The sequence below is a fragment of the Ursus americanus genome, chromosome 23 (genome assembly GCF_024610735.1).
Source record: "Ursus americanus isolate L20-20 chromosome 23, mUrsAme1.1.p, whole genome shotgun sequence".
Lineage (NCBI taxonomy): Eukaryota > Metazoa > Chordata > Mammalia > Carnivora > Ursidae > Ursus > Ursus americanus.
Genome location: NC_142149.1, coordinates 35,496,706 through 35,516,730, shown reverse-complemented (window position 1 = coordinate 35,516,730; position 20,025 = coordinate 35,496,706). Strand labels below are relative to the sequence as shown.

Sequence of the window (20,025 nt, the reverse complement as noted above, 5' to 3'; positions counted from 1 at the left end):
TGAGTGAATGAATGGGTGGGTGAGTGAGTGAATGAATGAGTGAGTGAATGAGTGAGTGAATGAGTGAGTGAATGAATGAGTGAATGAGTGAGTGAGTCAATGAATGAGTGAGTGAATGAGTGAGTGAATGAATGAGTGAATGAATGAGTGAGTGAATGAATGAGTGAGTGAATGAGTGAGTGAGTGAATGAATGAGTGAATGAGTGAGTGAATGAATGAGTGAGTGAATGAGTGAGTGAATGAATGAGTGAGTGAATGAGTGAGTGAATGAATGAGTGAGTGAATGAGTGGGTGAGTGAATGAATGGGTGGGTGAGTGAGTGAGTGAATGAGTGAGTGAATGAATGAGTGAGTGAATGAATGAGTGAGTGAATGAGTGAGTGAGTGAATGAGTGAGTGAGTGAATGAGTGAGTGAGGGAATGAATGAGTGAGTGAATGAGTGAGTGAGTGAGTGAGTGAATGAATGGGTGGGTGAGTTAGCTGTGCTGAGGAATCGCTGAGCCATGTCATGCTGGACCCTGCTCTTTGCAGGCCCCGTTCCACTCACGTTGCTCTTGTTTTTTCTCTCCAGCAGATCTCCGTCTCCGGAGGTGGTTTGCCCCCTGTCAGCACCTTGACGAATATCCACAGCCTGTCCCACCATAATCCCCAGCAATCTCAAAACCTCATCATGACCCCCCTCTCTGGAGTCATGGCCATTGCACAAAGTAAGCTCCGTTCTTGGTCAGAAAACCTGGGGGGAGGAGGCAGTGGAGCAGGGAGAAGAAGGGTGGGAAGTAAGTCAACCTGATTTTAAAAAGGTGTAGAGAAACCCCCTTCACACTTGCCTGCCATTTATAGATTTGATTCTACTTATGTTTAGTTCCTTATCTCCCTCCTCAACAATACTTGGACTGTTTAGCCTAAAGAAAGAGAAAACAATGGAGTCACGTTGAATCTTGGCCACGGCTCACCGGCGGTGCATCCTGGGGCAAATCATTAACCTTAGTGAGGTTCAGTTTCCTCATCTGTAAAATGGGTTGCTGAGGTGATCAAATAACAGGGCATAGAGACATGCTTGTAAACCTGTAAGCGTGAGTATGTGTAATAGCAGAGCTTATACTTTCGTCTCGGGTTCATTTCTACCCCTGAGGATGTGGTAGGTGTTCCGGGAAGCTGTGCTGATGTTTCTGTGCATTGGCGAAGATGGAGCAGTGACGGGCTTCCTTCCAAACAGGGCGTTTGGTGTGGTCAGAGGACACCTCTTTGGCCAGCGGTGAAAGTACAGAGAGAACTCCGAGAGAACCTGTTATAGTGTCTCTGAGTCTTTAAGGAGAACCATGCCTGAAGACGGGGGTGGATCCGGTCCTGCCAGCTCTAGAAGGCTCTTGTTCACAGACGGGCCAGTTCAGGGCACAGGAAGGCTGACGGGGGCCGCCTCTGTGGACGCTGCTCTTAGAATTCTAATGTTGATGACGATCCAGTGTGTTTTCAGCTTCCTCCTGACAGCTCAGGCCAAGTCACCGTTGTGACCCTGGGAAGACATCCCGAGAAGTCTCGGGAGAGATCTGAGGGTGGCACATCGCTCATCTCTCCACCTGATACCGCCCGCTTGTCCTTGTGGCCTCCCCGTATCGAGTGCCCACACTGACCACCTCTTCATTTTGTTCCTGCCTTTTCCTCTTTCTCTCTTCTCTCTCTCAGTCAGCTCTAGCCGAGGTGGCAACTCAGATCACTCCTGAGGAGAGTGGCTTATGTGCTCTTGGAGGGCAAAACGGGGCTAGGCCCACGGGAGGCTCACAGCTTTACTGAGCATGTGTGACTCTCACTGTATCCTCACCTGCTCAGAAATTGATGCGTTCTGCAGTTGTTGTTTTTTTATTTCTTGTTTTTTGATTTTGCAGAGAGAAATGAGACTAGAGAAACTTTTAGAGGACTCACAAAATAAAAAGTTATTTTAAACTTACCGCCTTTTCGCAGGAATATGGTAGCCATACTAACACCAGGGTTTGAGAGTGAGCTAGGATACCTAAAACCAGCTTGCTTGCCTTCTAGAAGATTTGGTTAAAAGACCCACGGGTAAGCTGTGTCACCTCTTTATTCCCACAACCAAAAAGATACACAAACCATCCCACTTACCTCCTTTCTTCCCACATCAAGCTTTGCCTGACACACACACAATTCTTGTGTTTCTTAGGCACTGTCTCGGCTAAAATTTTCTCAGAAGCTATTCCATATGTTTTCAGTTCTGCCTGATTTCTTCCACCCATGCCTCTCTACCTTCTTGCTGCACTCTTCATCTCCTACCGCAGACGGGCAGCACAGGGTGCACAGTGCCCCTGGGAGGGTGTGCCTGGTGCGTGTGTGTGCGTGCTTGCGGAGGGGGGAGCATGAGGCATGGCCAGGATCGCCAGGGATCTTGGCTGAGACACGTGGGCCTCGCCGGCGGAGTGGCAGGCTGAAGGGTGCTTGCGGGCACCCTCCTCTGGCCAGCTCTCGTCCCGTGGAGTCTGAGGGTCCTGCCTCGGGCAGAACGTCGTAACAGAGTACTTGGCACGGCCAGCCCCTCGTTCTCCATTCGTCTGCCGGATGGACAACATGCTTCTCAGGCAGGAACCAGCGCCCAGAGAACAGGTGAAAAGGCCGGGAGTCACACCCCGTGGAGCTAGAATGACATCAGTGGCTCTCGATCCTGGAATTGAGGCTCAGGATCACAGACTGTGTTGAAAATAAGATTCCTGGGCCTCACCTCTGAAGGTTCTGACTCATTAAGTCCTGGGTGAGGCGGAGGAATGTATATTTCTTAAAGAGCCCCCCCAGATGATTCTGAAGGACAGGCAGGTTTCAGAACTGTGCCCTCAAATGTCATCCACTGTCGACAGGGTAATTTGCTTTTCTGGGCAGAGATTTCCCAGAAGAGCAGCAATAATGGGCTCCCAGGAAAACAGCGAGTCCGTGGGGCCTCCCAGGAGACCCCAGTGGAAGGTAGGAGAGGGAAATGGGATATCAGGGTATCAGGTGAGACTCGGGCTTGGAGAGTTGAGTCCCTGGGGAATGGGAGATAGTGCTAGTCTGAATGGGATCAGAGGACCCGGCCCCGGCTCCCACCCCCAAAGAGCCAGGAAGGGGCTTATTCTCCCTTCACTTGTGCTCAGGGGTCTCATCTTTTAGGTTTCTGATAACAGTATCAGCTAAAACCCTGAGTAAGCAACAGCTGAGGTCTTCATGCTATCTCCACAGAGGACTTCCCACAAACCTGCTTCTGGAACCTTCATTTCAGGAAAGGTTCTCTAGGGGTCCCTTCCATGCTTGCCTGAAAGAGACCTTTTTCTGGATTTTCTTCTTTATTCCATCCTGCCCCCTCCATTTCACAGAAGGCAGGGTCAAAGGAACATTGGCAGCTCTGGGGAAGAGGTCGGGGTGTCTTGCCCCTGAGCCTCTCATCCCCACTCCCACCCTGGCCTGGCTCTCTCCCCCAGATTCCCACCCAGGGGGCACATGGAGTGAGGGGGACGAGGGGCCTGGGACCCAGGCTCTGCAGTGCTAGCCCCGGTTCTGAAGAGGCCCCAGGAAGTAGACACAGAATGGCACCAGAGGCCTCACACCTCCAGAGCAGAAAGATGGCGGGAGCCACTACGAACTGCCAACCTTTAACTTACGACTTCTTCCTCCCAGTACCTGGACCTTTTGAGGCCACAGGCCCTGAGCCTCCAGATAAGATAGGTCTCCTTCATAGACTGGCCGAGGTCTGGTGTTTTCCCCCTTCTCTGCTACAGTCAAGAGAATAAGCACCTGACCTCTGCCAGGGTCTTTGCTCAGGTTCGCTAAATGAGGGTCTTCTGGCTTCCTACTCCTGGGACGGTGTGACTGTTTTTGTTTTTGTTTTGTTTTGTTTTGTTTTGTTTTGTTTTGTTTTGTTTTGTTTTATCAGAATGTGAGTTCCTGAACGCTCCTGCCCTCTGCTGGACAGACAGCTCTGGGCGCTGATCTGTGCCTCAGAGTGGCGGCCTTTAGCTGCTGGCAGGGTACCCAGGCAGGCCTCTCTTGGGGTCTGGTCTGGAGGGAGTGGGCTAGTTAGAGGCCACCTTCTCAGGGTCCTGGCAACCTCAGGGCAGCCAAGTTTGGGAGGTGCCAGGATGACTGTCAGGCCTTGAATCTGTGTAAGCCCATTTCCATCCACAACTCACCGTGGAATGTGAGCAAGTCAATCTCTCCAGGCCTCACTTTCTTTGTCTGTACAATGGATCTATAAAACCATCTCCCGTGCAATCTGTCACCGAGGCCCAGCCGTGCCTGGCGCATAGCAGGGGCTCAGTCGGTTGTCGTGCCTTGCCCCATCCCCGAAGCCACCTCTGATCTTTCCATCTTGCTCCCACAGGCCTCAACACCTCCCAAGCACAGAGCGTCCCCGTCATCAACAGTGTGGCCGGCAGCCTGGCAGCCCTGCAGCCTGTCCAGTTCTCCCAGCAGCTACACAGCCCTCACCAGCAGCCCCTCATGCAGCAGAGCCCCAGCAGTCACATGACCCAGCAGCCCTTCATGGCAGCGGTGACTCAGCTGCAGAATTCCCACAGTAAGGACACGGGTGTGGTGGGGGCGGGGGAAGGGGGGCAGGGGGGGAGGTCACCACCAAGGGCCCTAAGCAGCCCACCCCCGCCCTCTCTGGATCTGTACTTGATGAGAAGTGTATTGATTTGGTTACTTTTCCCTACCTATTATCAACCCAGACAATCTCTCACTCTTGTGTGGTCTGTGCCTTTCTTAGACCTACCCTCTACCTCCATGACTCCTGGGGGAAGGTTTGAAGAGGACAGTCGAGGCCTATATGTAAAGGGGAGTTGGAGATACAGAGCAGGGGTTACACTGTATGGAACACATACCACAGTTTCCCGCTCTGGCACCCGTGGACGATCTCAGCAGGCAACCACGCCTTTTCCCCATGAGCCTCAACTTAGCCTTTTTAGTCTAAAGTTCCAGGTAGCCATTAGCAAATGGTAAGAGTGGGCATGCAGTTTGCATTCCCCGAAATTGAAGAATCTTCTAGAATCCCCATGCTGTCCAATTTATATACCCCAAACATCTCTAATTGAGAACATGGACATAGGACATGGGTGGAAAATACCACCCACGCGCCATCTTGGATAAGGAATAGTAGCGCGTCTGTGCTCCCCCCGCCCCCAGGCTATTTCTCATATCCCATTTCTACACCTACTCTTAAGTCCTATCTTTCAACCAGTTAGTTCCCACCCACTCCCAGCCACTGTGTGTCTGCCCTCCATCCTGAGCCCCAGGCCCCCAGCCAGCCCTCTGGCCAGGTCAGGATACAGCCCTTGGCCTACAAGTTTGGGGAGAAATCACAGCAGGCACGGTCCCACAGGAATACCAGAGAAGGCTCTGGAATAGAGTGATTGTCTTGGAGTCGGACAAACCTAGGATTTAAATCCTGGCTCTCAGGCTTACCAGCTGTGTAGAAGTTACTTCGCCATCTGAGCCTCAATTTCCTCATCCATAAAATGAAATGTGGAATGATTGTGGGGATGAGATTAATAATGTGGAGTGATTATTTAGAGGGATTATGGAGATGAAATAAGGATAGGTATGAACTGCGCTTGGTAAATGTAAGAGTTACAGAAATGCAGGTGGTGATTTATTAAGGGACTTTTTCACGGGAGGAGGCAGGAATGGGGAAGAGGATTTTTGTTTCTCCCCTGGCTGCCTCAGTCAGAGCTGTGGGTCTGAGGAAGAGCAGCCAAGTTCAGCCTTCTTTCCTCGGGGCGCTCTCCCCACCCCAGACCTGCAGAGCTGGTGTCTAAGCACCATCTCACATTCCAGCCACATTTTTTTGTGGCTTCTGGAAAAATCTGCCATAACCTGTAGCAGAGTCTGGGACCACATGTATCCACTTTCCTTCTGTTCAGGGCCTGACAATATGCCCCCACTTGTCCCTGCCCCCTTGCCAGGCCCAGGTGGAATTGTCAGAGAGTAGTCCCCAGTGAGCTGTGGACTGCCGAGGCCCAGCGGGGGGCCCCAGGACCAGGCAACAACCACCCTCCCTCCACAGGAAGGACAAGCTGGGGTGGCAGGCAGTGACCTTGACCCCGTCCCCTACTAGAGGATGCTGTGGTAGATAGAATAGGCTGGTCCCTCCCTCATGGCCTAACATCCACACGCTCCTGTTACTTGGTCACATGACTTAGAATGTATGTAAATCTAATGGGTAAATCACACGAGTCAAAAGGCTCTAGACTTGGTGAACAAGTACTGGAAAAACTGAAAAATGAGTCACATGCTCCCCAATGTCTTATTTGCATCTAGTCTCCCCTTGCCTATTGTCCTTCATCTCTATATGATGTCATAATATGACCTGTGATGTCATTTTAGCACAAACGGGAACAACCCAGAATTATACAATGAATTATACCCATGTCTAATTATAATTATTAATTAATTCATAATTGCTTGCATAAGACCTGGTGCTTGAGTTATGGCAGGTGTGATACGCTCGTGCCGGCCGGCTCGCGTATGTTTGCTAGCGACTTAGAGCTTCTTTTGACCGAAAATCTCCAACGCAGCACATACGCCTGAGGGCCATTTGTTGGTGCCCAGGCATCGAACATTTAACTGAAAGTCAGAACAGAAGTGCCGCCCACTGCTGTCTACAAGACACTGTGCAAAGCTGTTTGTTTATTTGGTACAAAGTACTTTACACATGAAGTTTTCTTTTTTTTTTTTTTTAAGATTTTATTTATTTATTTGACAGAGGCAGCAAGAAAGGGAACACAAGCAGGGGGAGTGGGAGAGGGAGAAGCAGGCTTCCCGCTGAGCAGGGAGCCCGATGCGGGGCTCAGTCCCAGAACCCTGGGATCACGCCCTGAGCCGAAGGCAGACGCTCAACGCTGCCACCCTGGCCCCCTACACATGAAGTTTTCTAATCCTACAACAGCTATCATTCCCACTTTACAGATGAGGAAATGAGGGTATGTAACTTAATTGAGGAGCCGGGATTTAAACACATGGACGTTCTTTTTGCCGCCATCACGCTGCCTTCCAAAACATCACCAGCACCGCCCCCCTTTTCTCTGCCTCGGGACATGGAGCTATGGTGTGGGATGGGGGGTCTGTAGCTGCGTATCGGCCTGTGTGATCTGCACCTTGACTTTGTCTTCGCTCTGTCTCTGCAGTGTACACACACAAGCAGGAACCCCCCCAGTACTCCCACACCTCCCGGTTTCCGTCTGCGATGGTGGTCACGGATACGAGCAGCATCAGTACGCTTACCAACATGTCTTCCAGTAAACAGGTAACGGCAGCCGGAAGTGGGGGAGGGGGTAACGACCCAGGCTGTCGATGTGCAGAGAGGGTGGCACGTGTGGGCCGAGCTTGGTCCTTCCCAGGCTCCTCGTTACTTGCTAAAGGAATCCCCGAGGTCAGAGGGCAAAGAAGATGGGCCACAGGCTAAAGGGACTTCTGCTCCCCCAGCTTCCCCAACAAGAGCACTGAATGACAGAGCTTGATAAATCACTGGAGACTGGATTACATGGAGCCTTTAGGTGTTGAGACTGAGTATTCCCCTGTGGATTGATCGGTGGTCCATGGAAAAGGTGTTTCCAAGGGCGACTGGGGAAAGTCACACCCTCTGTAGAGTTTCATGCTTTGCAAGAGGGGTCCCTAAAGGTGTTCCACAAATTAATCCATAGAAGAGGGGAGAGGGAACCATGGTCCTGAGGCTGATTCCCCCATCTGGGACCCATGCTGGACCCAGAGCGCTGTAAGTTCCAGAGAATGACGCAGTTCTCCCAACCCGTGGAGATTCCCCAGTAGACAGTCTGGCCTTACAGGGGCCTGCATTTACTTGGTGTTTTATCAAGTCAACTTAGAATTGACTTCCCGGTACACTAAAAGTGGGGAACCCAGAGGCTTACTCCCCCTTTCAGGGGATGGCTAGTTCCCAGCTCCAGGTAGAGCTGATGGAGCAGTAAAGCCAAAGACAAGGCTCGTCACTGCAGCTTGGACAGCCGGACTGTCAGGACATGAAGAGTCAGGAAACAGGACAAGATGTCTGAACACGCATGACAATTCCAGAATAACACAATAGGACCTTTTAGGAGCTGGGGTCTGTGCAGTGTGGGAACTGTTTGGCCTCTATTGATTACTAGATAAGTAGGCGACAGCCTTGAACTTCATGTCAGAGGCTCTCAGCCGGGTTTGGGCTTGTTGATGGTCTTTTTTCCATCCGAGTCCTACGACTCACACCTCCTCCATTACCATGTGCTGCCAAGCAGGTTTTCTCATGGGCTTGGGTTCTCTGCTCCTCCCTGTGCCCACATCTCCTTCTGATCCTGCAGTGTTGGAGAGCAGGTGGGTTCTGTTCCCGGGTTTGCCCCTTGTTTGGTGACCTTGCCGTCTCCGAGCCCTCATTTTTTCACCTTTAAAATGAGAGTCATAACATGGACTTGTTCTGGGGATTCGATGAGGTCATGTAGATTAAGTGCCTGGCATGTCTTAGGTGTACGCGTGTGTGCTCATGAACACACGCACACACACGCACGCACACGCACACACATGCACACGCGCACACACGTATACACACGCGCACGTACACACAGACACGCATGCACGCGCACACGCATGCACACACACGCGCACGCACACACACGTGCATGCACACGCACGTACACACAGACACACATGCACACACATGCACGCACACACACGCATGCACACACGCACACGCACACATGCATGCACACACACAGGCGCGCGCGCGCGGCCTAGGCAACTGGGCTCTTGAGCTGGGGGAGAGGGAGAGGTGTGTGGGACCTGCTCTGCCACTCTTCTCTCACCCAATGGAAGATGAAAGGACACCCCCCCGTTGCCCTGCCCTTCGACTCCCGTGTGATTTCCCACTCTTTGTAGTGAGCAGGGAAAACATTTATCTGCGCTCACAAATCTCAATCAGGGGGGCAGCCAGGCGCAGCAGCCCTGCTTGGGAATACCTTCCCCTTTGAAAGGTTTATCAATCCATCTGCCGCTTGGTCAGCCCTAGACAGGGCTCTGATTAATTATTCCTGTCTTTCCCGAGTTGACTTTGATGCTTGCTTGTTGAAACAAGCCCTCTGAATTCAGGAAATGGTCTCTTAATCAAAATACTTCGAGATGCTCTCTGAGACGCGGCCCTGGCCCCCAGATGGCTTCTCCCCGCCTCGGGACAGAGTGGCCAGCCGACCTTGAAGCTGCAGGAACAGCCCTCTAGAACCACCGTGGCATTGTCCCTAAATCCCTGGGCGTTCAGGAGTCTGGCGGTAGACGCATTTCCAGGACAATGAGAAAGATGATTACACTTAGAATCAAACTGTTCACGGAGCACTTCAGGGTTATACTTCTCACGAACGCGACCTCATCATTTTCTTTTTATTGCAACTTCCTTGGTACAAAGGAATGAACGGAGGCTCAGTGAGGGAGAGTGACCTGCCCAAGGTCTCACAGGTGGTCAGTTCTAGAGCTGGACCTTCAGACTCTGGGCTTTGACTCTAAATCCTGGATTCCTTCCACCTAAACAATACTTGCCTTCCGATCTCCATCTCTGAAATACCCACGGCATTTGCTGCTCTTGCAGTCTTAACGGTCAGGAGCACGCATAAAATTCAGCCCACGAAGGTGTTCCGATCAGGCAACTTTCTTCCTCCAAACTGAAGGAGAAGAGAACTGGGAAAGCACGATGAAGTCAAGTGAGGGTAGAGGTGCTGCCTCCCGACAGAAAGAACCAAGGTGAAGAAAATTTGTACTAACTCTGGTCCCCAGGCAAAGGGTCAGAAATGAATTCTGGAAGAGACTTAGTTGGCAATTCTGCTTTCTCTTTGTTCTAAAGTATTCTTTTCCAAAAGGAGTTTCAGGACCGTTGCTGGGAATGGGGGGTACATGGTGTGAGGAGAGGAGGTTTCCTTGTTGGTGTAGGTTGGGGTTCAACAGCTAAACACCCCAAGGCAGGGCTCCCCTGAATCTTTCGTATGCTGATGTGTGCGCGCAGTGTGGCCCTGGGGGCGCACAGGGGCTGCGGGCCAAGGGCCGCATCCCGGGCAGTGCTCGCCCGAGACAGAGTGCTAGGAAGAGCCAGCAGCTTTGCGTTAACCCCGGTCCCTTCCCCGCGCCCACCCCCTCATGTGACCTTGGGCAGTTAACTCGCCCTGCAAGACCATTTCTGCATCTCTCGTGGGGAAAATCCTACCCCCTCGTCACAGGATATTCACAGTGCCTGAGAGGGTGGCTGGGACATGGTCAGGTACTCCAAGTGCTAGCTCCCTCCTTCTCCTTGCCATCTGTGGTCCTTTCGGAGATACCTTCTATCGACTCCTTCAGAATTTAACTCATTGCTTGTTCTACATGGGGTCAAAGGAGGTTCTATCAGTAAAATGTCTTAGGATGAGGACCATCTCTCAAGCACGTCCCCTTCTTGCGCCTGGGCTCCAGACCCCTGCTTCCCATTTTTATGCTGACTCGCAGATGTGCTCTCACCCCTGGACTCCCAGGAAAAAAGCAGATCGTGCAGGGGCCTCCCAGAGCACCAGAGCCCTGTGTGCTTAGCCGAATGCCGGGGCTATAGCAGACGTTCAGTAACTATGAATGAATGAACGAATGAATGAGTTAAGAGCTAGCATTGTTTGAGAGCTTCCCATTTGCATTGCAACACTCTAGGCACTTCACCATTCTTACCTTTCCCTACTTGAACTTGTTGTGTTGTTTTGCTTTGTTTTTTTTAAGATATTTATTTGTCAGAGGGAGAGAGAGCGCATGAGCAGAAGCTCAGGCGGGGGGGGGGGGTGGGCAGGCAGAGGGAGAAGCTGTGGGACTCGATCCCAGGATCCTGGGATCATGACCTGAGCCGAAGACAGATGGTTAACCCACTGAGCCACCCAGGCGTCCGCAGGATTTGAACTTGTATCTGATCCAGGTGTTTTCGTTGTCAGGACAGACATGCCCCAGGGCTGAGCGGATCACATTTCCCGAACCCCCGGGCGGGGGCTCGCTCTGTGTGCCTCCCCCTCCGCCGTGGGGGCCGGCGAGCTCCCGTCTGCATGGGTCTGTACCTGAGCTCCTAGAAAACAACGCCCCGCCGGCCTGGAACGAGACTGCGGGAAGCCCTGACATGGGGTAGAACAAGTGTGGGCAGGCTGGGCGCCGAATCATGTTTCCACAGCCTCTGTACCCACTGCTCCCCTTCCTAGTTTACAGAGAGGTCAGAAGAGGCCCCTCCCCCCACCCCCAGCAGTCACCGCTCAGGGGTGCTGACAAGGAGGTGGACGGCCTCTCGTAAATCCCCGGCAGCTTCCCCACGTCCCAGCCTTCTCCACTGGTGGGCAGGCAGGACCGCCTGAGAGCCTACCACTTTCTACCTGTGTGACCTCAGGGAAAGGTCCTGGCCTCTCTGAGCGCCGGGCTCCTCGCTTGTAATATGAAAATGATGAAAGGACTAAAGGCAGGACGTCTTGTGACACCTGGCTCGGCGCTAGGCTCAGGGCATGTCTGTCCTGACAACGAAAACACCTGGATCAGATACCCCCAGCCCACGGCAGCTTCCCCTGCTGGCAACCCCGGGCGTCTCTCCAGCTTAAGAAGAAGGACTGTAAACGGCAGACGGCATTTAATTTCCTGCGGCCACGTTCAGACGGTAGAAGGAAGTAATGTTCCTTGTGTCGAGGACACAAACTTGTCCCTTGTGAGGCTCTGGGCAAATTACTTGCAGTCTCTCTAAGGCCTCAGTTACCTTATTGGTAAACTGGAAGTATAATCTTACATTTATCTGTCTGTCTGTCTGTCTATCTATCTATCTATCTATCTGAGAGGGAGAGAAAGGCGGGAGAGGGGCAGTGGGAGAGGAAGAGAGAGAAGCTTAAGCAGGCTCCATACCTAGCACGGAGCCCGACACGGGGCTCGATCTCATGACCCTGAGATCATGACCTGAGCTGAAATCAAGAGTCGGATGCTAAACCAGCCGAGCCACCCAGGTGCCCCATTGTTACTTTTAATAAATAGAGCCATAATTAATCGAATTCAATCATAATAGTGCTGCGTTATCTGTACTCAGTGTTTCTATGTCCTCAGCTCCACTTCTGTCTTGAAGCTCTTCTGACGGGCCTTTGTCCTCACACGGCATTGAAGCCTCTCCTGTCCCACTCACTAGTACCGCCATGTTGTCAAACCAGTGGGTACTTTTCCGTCTCTGCCTCTGACACAGCTGATCACTCCCTCCTTTTCTCACTTGGATTTTAGGACAGTACCCATTCCTGGTGCTCCCCACTGTGGTGCTCCTCATTTCCGTAGCCGGCAGCTTGTCTTCCCCTGGGGCTCATTCTCTACTGCGTTCACTCCTGGATGATCTCCTCCAGTCCCATGGCTTCGGATCAAGTGTCCACACGGGGGGATCTGGTAGTTCCACCTCCTTACAGACCTCTCCCTTGAGAGCCCATTCGCAAATCCGGTGCAGCTTTGGCGTGGATATATACATGCTTAATATATCTGACACACCTCGCTGAAATGGGAACTCTTCATTTTGCCCCTTTCTCCCTACCCAAACTGCTTCTTCCTTGGGCTTCTCCATTTCCAAAAATGGTACCAGATGTTCAGGGGAGAGACCTGAGAATCTCCTTGATTCTTCTCTGCACACCCCACCACCAGTCCCTGGATACGTTCTGCTAGGAATCCTGCAAAATGCATCCCACATCTGAGTGCTTCTCACCACCCCACCAGTCCAGCCCCTTCCCTCACTGGTTCCCTACAGTGGCCGCAACTTCCCACTCCCGCTCTCTCTCCTGCCCCACGATGGTGGTTATGGTCTGTTCACTACATAGCAGCCAGAATTATCTCTTAAAAGGGGAAACCAATCATGTCACCCCTGCCCCATCAAAACTGTCCAGTAGCTTCCCATTGCAACCAAGCCGAAATGGAAGCTTCCTAAGCCCAGTGTGATCAGCCCCCTGTGGACCCTGCCCTTCTCACTTCCCTCCCATCCTCCCCCTTCCAGTGGGCTTCAGCTGAGCCAGAACTGAAGTGATCCCACTTCAGGACTTGCCCCGAACACTCCATAATGCACATCTTTGCATGCTTGCTCCCTCCTCTCATTCAGCTCAAATGTCACCACCTCAAGGAGGCCCCTCCTGATTGCCCTCTGTAAATGACTCCCTTTTCCTTCAGATCAGCCTAACCTGCTATTATGCTTATTTTTCTACAGAGCGTTCGTCTCCACCTGAAATTTTACTTATAGACACATGTACAATATATATATATGTATACACACACACACACACATTTATTTACTTATTTATTGTTCAAAACTCTCTCTAGAATATAAACTCTGTGAGGATGTGGACAGGGTCTTATTCATGGCTGCATCCCTGTGCCTAAAGAAGTGCTAGACCCGTAGAAAGCATTCAAAAATGTGTTAAATGAATGAGTGATAATTACCTGTGTCGAAGGGCTGACGTGTGAATCCAATACAAGGATGCGTGTAAAGCCCTTACTTAGCGCGGTGCCTGGCACACAGTAGGACCTCAGTAAACATTAGCTCTTACCATATGTCGTCCACCCCCTTAGAGCAAGGACGTCCTTAACCATCACCACAGCTACTACCACCGCTTTCAGAGGGAGGGTTCCCTCAGAGATCCTCTGGGCAGGGCCCCCGTGGGGCTGGGTGTGCCAGGCTTTGGTTCTGAGGGACCACAGTGCACCCCTTATCGGCTGTTTGTGTTTAGACTCTGAAGGGGACAAATAACTCGAGGGCCTTTGACAACATTTAGGGCTCTGCCACCATTTTATTATGTGAGCAAACATTTGATAGCTGGGAAGCCCATCCCTAATGACAGGTCATAGAATCTCGCTGGCGTCTCCTTATCTGCTCTTCTTGTTTGCTCTTCTATTGAAACCTGCAAGGTCACAAGCCATTTTCTCTCTCCTCACCTGAAATCTGAAAATTGGCAAAAGGCTGATAGTGGGAAGTAAAGAGACTCAAAAGTGGGGGTGGGGGCGGGAGGAAGAGGAGGCAAAGGGTATCAGAGGGCCCTGACCAGGGCCTCAAGAATTTAAAAGGGTCAGAACCTGTCCCCTCAAATGAACGCACAGCTCCGTCACACTCTGAAGAGGGCTCGCAGCCCGGGGCGCCCTGCGCAGCCCCGTGTTAAGTCTGAGCGCTTCCCGTGTATCGGCTCGTCTGAGCCCTCAATGGCCTCCATTTCACAGGCGAGAAAACTGAGGCACAGAGAGAGTGCCTTGACTAAGAACACAAAGCTGGGAGAAGACTCTTCACCTCAGAGCGTACTAGAAAGAACACGTGCCCGAGGTCACCCAGAACCAGTTTGAATCTCTGTCTCTACGCCGCCCTCGTTCTGAAACCGTGGATAATTCACTTTCTTTGAGCTTGTCTTCCTAATCTGTAAAATGGACATAATGGCAACCTCTACAGGATTTTGGCTGGGAGCACTGATTAATGAGATAACGCGATAATAGGCCTTTAACAGTAGTGATAGGTGTGTGTGTGTGTGTGTGTGTGTGTGTGTGTGTACACGCATGTGTAAGCTCCTGAGTGTTTAAGGAAGAATCTTTAGAGAAAGAGCCGTTAAGCCAAAAGGCAGAGCATTCCTCTTAGTTGCCAAAACAAGTGAAAGGGAAGGAAGAGACAGAGGGAAGCGAAAAGGGGCTCCCTGGAGAGAAAAGGATGGGAAAGATGTTCCACCATAGCCAAAATGAATGAGGCCCAGGGCTCTGGAAAGGGAGCTGCCCCAGGATCGGGGGCGTGGCTCCTTTTGGAGGGTTTCTCCACCTGTTCTGGGGTCTCCTGCCCCCCGCCCACCTGGAAGTCTGGCATCAGAAGCCTTCAGCCCAGAGTTCTCGTCTTAATGGGAACAAGCCTATAGAAAGCACTTTGCAGTTTCCCACACGCCTTCCCTGATGGGTCGTTTGAGCAGGTGGCGGGTTTCTTCTGTGCTCATGGCCTGCTGCACGAGTAGGTCAGCAGCTCTGGCCAGTCTGGGAGCGGGTGAGAAATGCAGGTGCCGGGGCGCCTGGGTGGCACAGTCGTCAAGCCTCTGCCTTCGGCTCAGGGCGTGATCCCGGTGTTCTGGGATCGAGCCCCGCATCAGGCTCCTCCGCTGGGAGCCTGCTTCTTCCACTCCCACTCCCCCTGCTTGTGTTCCCTCTCTCGCTGGCTGTCTCTCTCTCTGTCAAATAAATAAAGAAAATCTTAAAAAAAAAAAAAAAGAAAAGAAAGAAATACAGGTGCTTAGGCCCACCGCAAGCCCACTCGATCGAAATCCAGCTTTTCACAGGCTCTCCGGTATTCATAGGTCCGTTAAAGTTTGGGGATCAGTGGTCTAGGGGACCCCTGCCCTTAGGGGCATTAGGAAAAGGACCCTTACGTCCACGAGAGGCAAGAGCTCCCGTCTGGCTGCCGTTGCAACCGCACGGAGCGTGCTGTGAACCCCATGCTCACAGAAAGCGAAGCTTGACTTCAGGATAAAGGTCAGCGAGTTACGACTGTTTCAAGGTCCGCAGCAACTCACTGCTGTCTTCTGAAGTGGCCGGGAAACCTGGCTCGCGACTTTTCCTAAAGGGAGCGTGCTGCAGGACCAACCCCGGGGCACTGAGCGGGCACTGGGTCCTCAGCCCGCGGCTGGCTGAGGGGGGTCTCGGCTGCCCCGGAGAAGCCAGACGAATGGCGCTGTCCCTGCTGAATGCACACCGCTGAGCTCTCTCTCCTCTCTCTGCAGTGCCCCCTCCAAGCCTGGTGATGCCCACCCATCACTTACTTTGCGCACAGCAACAAGGACCCTATTTTCCACACCGTCCCCCTCCGGGCAGCTGTCGCGGAAAAGGCCAGTGGCCTGACAAGCACCTTCGAGAGAGGTCCCTGCCTGCCTGATATCCTGCTGGCGCCTGGACAAGGACAACCCGCTGGGAGGCGCGGCCCGGAGTGCAGCTTCCCTCCCCTTCTATGCAGTATTGTCGCCATGCCTCTCCCAGGATGGCGAGTACTCCCATCCGGCCTGCAGGTCAGACCAGAAGCCACGGAGGAGAAAGAGAGAGAGCTGCCGTGTCTACGCTGCACTCCTTCACCGAACAAACGGATGCGAAAAACTTGAATCTGTTACTGAATGAGGACACGTGCTATTGAACTGAGCCAAACACACTGTAAATATCAGCGACCTCCCGCCCCCCCATCCCAGCTGATCTTGAGATTTCTTTTGAAGAAGCAAATTTCTCCAATGGGTGTAAACTATAACCTACTGTAATTAAGTGCAATTACCCCCCTCCGCTTCCTTCCACCCCTGCCCTGTATATAATACTAAAGTGTCTATTAGTTCTCTTTGTAAAGGTCGGAGTTGAATTTTCCAAGTGATTGGCCCCCTTCTCCCTCCCCCCCATGGAGAAATAGCCTGAGTTGTAAGTGAAGGCTCCTGCCCCTGTCCCTCAGGCCTGGACACACACACTGGGACCGTAGAGGTGGAACTGACCGCCAGCCTTCTCCAGTCTCCTGTTGTGAAGACACACGTCTGGATCCTGGAGGGGCTGAACCTGGTATCAGACTAGTAGCCCAGCTTCCGGTGGGGCCAGGGGGTTCAGCCAGCCCACCACCAAGACACCGCAAGGCAGGAAAACTGGCTGCTTGATAGCACAAGAAAACGTGACCCTCTCCGAAAGCCTCCCATTAAAACAGTTTATTTTATCACTGCCCAGAGTCTCATATTTCTGTCTCTGACGCTTCCTCTGCCAGGGTTCCACCAAGAACCCCCCGGCCCCGACTCCCCTTGGAATTTTCCACGTATTCCACTGGGCTCGTGGCTGCGTGTCCCAGTGTCTCCGTGCCGGCTGCACCGCTAAGGTAAGAGGAGTTGATCCCCCAGCCAGACTCCACAAGCCCCTCAGAGGGGCTCTGGCCAGAGCGGGAGGCAACACCTTTGTCTTCGCCACGCTTGCAGGAGTGAAGGGATAGAGTCAGCTCTTGGTGACTCTTGGTCATAGGAACAGGTAAAAAGCAGGAAGAATGGGAACCCTGTGGGTAACCTTTTCGGCCTCATTCAAGCATTAAGCCCAGCCTTTCCTAACTTCTGTGGAGCCATTAGTCACTAAGAGAACGGGCTCCCATGAGTGTTGCCTCCTGCGCAGGTTTTCCCCTCTGACAAGGGTGCTAATGAGCACAAGATAGTCCAAAAGGCAAAAAGCCAAAGGCCTGGACTGTTCGCCCGCAGGGGCTTTGCCACAGGTAATCCACTGGAAGAAGGTGGTATCTGTCTGCTTTGCTGTGTCCTGTACCGCATGGGCCCTACCAGCACGTGGTTTCTCGCTTCTCGTCCGAGCGTTTCCCAGGCAAGGTGTGAGCAAGGGAGTTCTGCTGAGCGGGCCCCCAAGAAACAGGCTTTTCACAATCCCAGCGCAGTGGAGGATGAACTTGAGTGAGCTCTGCAGATTTACAGAGAACCTACTCTTATTACGTGCCCAGGACAGGGATTTCTAGATACGGAAATGCCGACCTTCTCTGGTTCCTGGCTCCCCTAGAAAATGTAATTGGACCCAAAGGGGTCAAGAGAAAACTCATGGTTGGGTTGAGAGGAGCGGGTGCCAAGGTCAAGCATCACGTGCCAAGAGAGGTCAAGATCCCCTGTCACTTGCTGAGATGTCCTATTGGATGGCTCCTGTGAATTCTAGGAAGAGGAAGGGAACATAGGCCTCAAGCCCCAGCCTCAGTTGGAACCCTCTATCCGGACTCACGTTGTTTCTGGGACAGCAAGTATCTGCATTTCTCAGATTCAGGTCTTGCGTTGTTGCAATAACCCTGAGAACCCAGAAGGCCTTATTCATCAAAGAGGTCACGTGGGCAGAGCTGGAGGCTGAGGGGAGCGAGGATGGATGGGTGGGGCAAGTCTCCAGGGACTTTTCCTAACCAAACCCTATAGAAACCAAGACACACGGAGACAACGCTGGGAAGGTTAGCAGCTCCCTTTCGAATCAAGCAGGGACCCTCCTACACTGGCTCTAAGCGGGGCAGGGGGTCACCATGGAGGGTTCGGGTGGAATTATCGACACTGAAGATTCACTTGCAGCTAAAAACCCCCATTCTTCCTCCAGAACCTTAGGGACCGACATTTCCAGGCTCTCTCTTTACACCTGGAGCCTAGACTAACAGACAGATGGACCTGTTTTTTCCATGACCTACTGTCATTTTCTAGGGTGAGCTCTAGGGAAGCAGATTTCATTTTAACTTAGTGTCATTTAACCCATGGGTGAGAGAGGAAATCGACAATGAAGACCTGCCTTAACCTTTTCCATGCCGAGCAGTGCACTGTCCCCACCAAGGGCAGAGATTACTGCAGGGTCAGGGGCTAGATTCGGGTGGATAAGGACACAATGCAGACACCCGGGGAAGCCGAGCTCTTGGCCCACAGCTGGGGAGGGGGGTGAGTGTCTGATAGCCCTTTTGGAGCCGGAATGCCTTGATCAGAATCTCCAACTCCAGCACTTCACCCCATCCTCATTGTCGTCCTGCATAAAACTGAGTGATGGTAACAGTACCGACTGTATAAGGTGGTTTGAGGGGTACGTGAGTTGATACGTGTCGAGCGCTTGGAAGTGTACCTGTTACGTTGTTAGTATCTTGTCATCCTACAGTGGCTCCTCATGCCGTCTTCTGGGCTTTGTGGCTATTTCCAGAGAACCTCATCACCAGTTTGATGCTTGGTAAAGAAAACTGCCAAATTACTGGTAAACCGATGTTGTTCATTTCTATGGTACTTGGCAAATCCGGCCGGGAACCGAGGATGCGTCCGGGAGGGAGGTCTGAGGAGCGAGGAGAGGCCTGACTGAGGAGAGTCTTTGTCTCCTAAGGGAAGAAAAGAAGGTAAAGTGCAGTGACCTTGCAAGAAGTGTGAGAGCCAGGGGGCCCAGACTGAAAGGTGGGTGCGGGCTGCAGAGGAGGACTGCCCGGAGCAAGGAATGGTGTGGGTCAGGAAGAAACGGGAGCAAACTCCTTCCCAAGGAAAATCAGGGCTGATGTGTCCCCTTTGAATTAGGAATTAATTCAAACACACACCATCAGAATCTGCTCCGGAATACAAGATTGCCAATGCAGTGACATATGACATATCCATGTTCTAATACTTCAGACACACCCCAGTTGCGTCAAACAGGCTGAGTATACTTGAGAAGCCACAATCCGCTAAACCAAATGCCTATAAAGCCTGTCCCTCCCTCTCCATCCCTCTCTCCCCCTCCCCCTCCTGACTCCCTCTCCCTCCTCTCCCTCTCCCTTCTTTTCTCCCCCCCCCCCCCCGCCCCCAGTTCTGGTGCAGAGGTCATTCTGGCTAGGCAAATACTAGATTGTCAGCCAAGATTTATAACATGACCGTATTTTTTTAAATGAATCTTTGGGGTATGCAGGACTTGACCCACGCCTGAATGACCATTTTTTCCTGGGTGTATGTACAGTGCTGTGCGCATATAGAGAGAGGAAACACGTTCTAAGGGAGAGCAGAGCAGAGCAAACAAGGGGGGGGTAACATCAAAAGCAGGAATCATCAAAGCGGTTTTCACACCGTCCGCATATGTACGTTTATGCCAAGAGATCACACAACACAAACACGAGATATTTCTTTGCAGTCTCCACCTATTTAATTGTCTTACATACTGTTACATTCCCAAAATGCAGGTTTCTCTTCTGTGCCTATTGTCCACACAACCCTAATAAACCAACTATATTAAATTATTCTCAATTACAAATGGGATAAAAAGAGAAAGCTGATTTTTTTTAAAGACAAAAAAGAAAACCCCACTATAAGAAAAGTATGCCTGATTTCCTGACCTTCCACATATGCCTTTGCTTTTGGAAACATCATCTAGTCCAAAATAATGTCTCTCATTTATTTATTCAAGAAATATTTACTGACACCTATTGTGTGCCGGACACCATTGTTCTAGACACTGAAGATACATCAGTGAACCAAATACATAAAAATCCTTCCCCATCTTGGGGCGCCCGGCTGGCTCAGTCAGTAGAGCATGTGACTC

At 51.8% G+C, this 20,025-nt stretch overlaps 2 protein-coding genes across 6 annotated transcripts in view; both read left to right on the top strand.

The window, feature by feature from the left end:
• Positions 1-15,885, top strand: part of HNF1B (HNF1 homeobox B) — a 111,797-nt gene extending 95,912 nt beyond the window's left edge. For 2 of the 4 annotated variants that reach the window (XM_045773742.2, XM_045773740.2), the window contains exons 9-12: positions 575-707; positions 4,358-4,552; positions 7,161-7,279; positions 15,735-15,885. In XM_045773742.2, the coding sequence (XP_045629698.1) occupies positions 575-707; positions 4,358-4,552; positions 7,161-7,279; positions 15,735-15,755 (468 nt within the window). In that variant the 3' untranslated portion in view covers positions 15,756-15,885. Of the gene's footprint in view, positions 1-571; positions 708-4,357; positions 4,553-7,160; positions 7,280-15,734 lie in introns of all 4 variants that reach the window. The other 2 variants (XM_045773741.2, XM_045773736.2) reach the window with 1 other exon arrangement.
• Positions 15,883-20,025, top strand: part of DDX52 (DExD-box helicase 52) — a 63,963-nt gene continuing 59,820 nt past the window's right edge. For both annotated transcript variants that reach the window (XM_087854601.1, XM_045773728.2), the window contains exons 1-2: positions 15,883-16,155; positions 16,739-16,846. The gene's annotated coding sequence lies outside the window, so the exon portion shown is untranslated. The remainder of the gene's footprint in view (positions 16,156-16,738; positions 16,847-20,025) is intronic.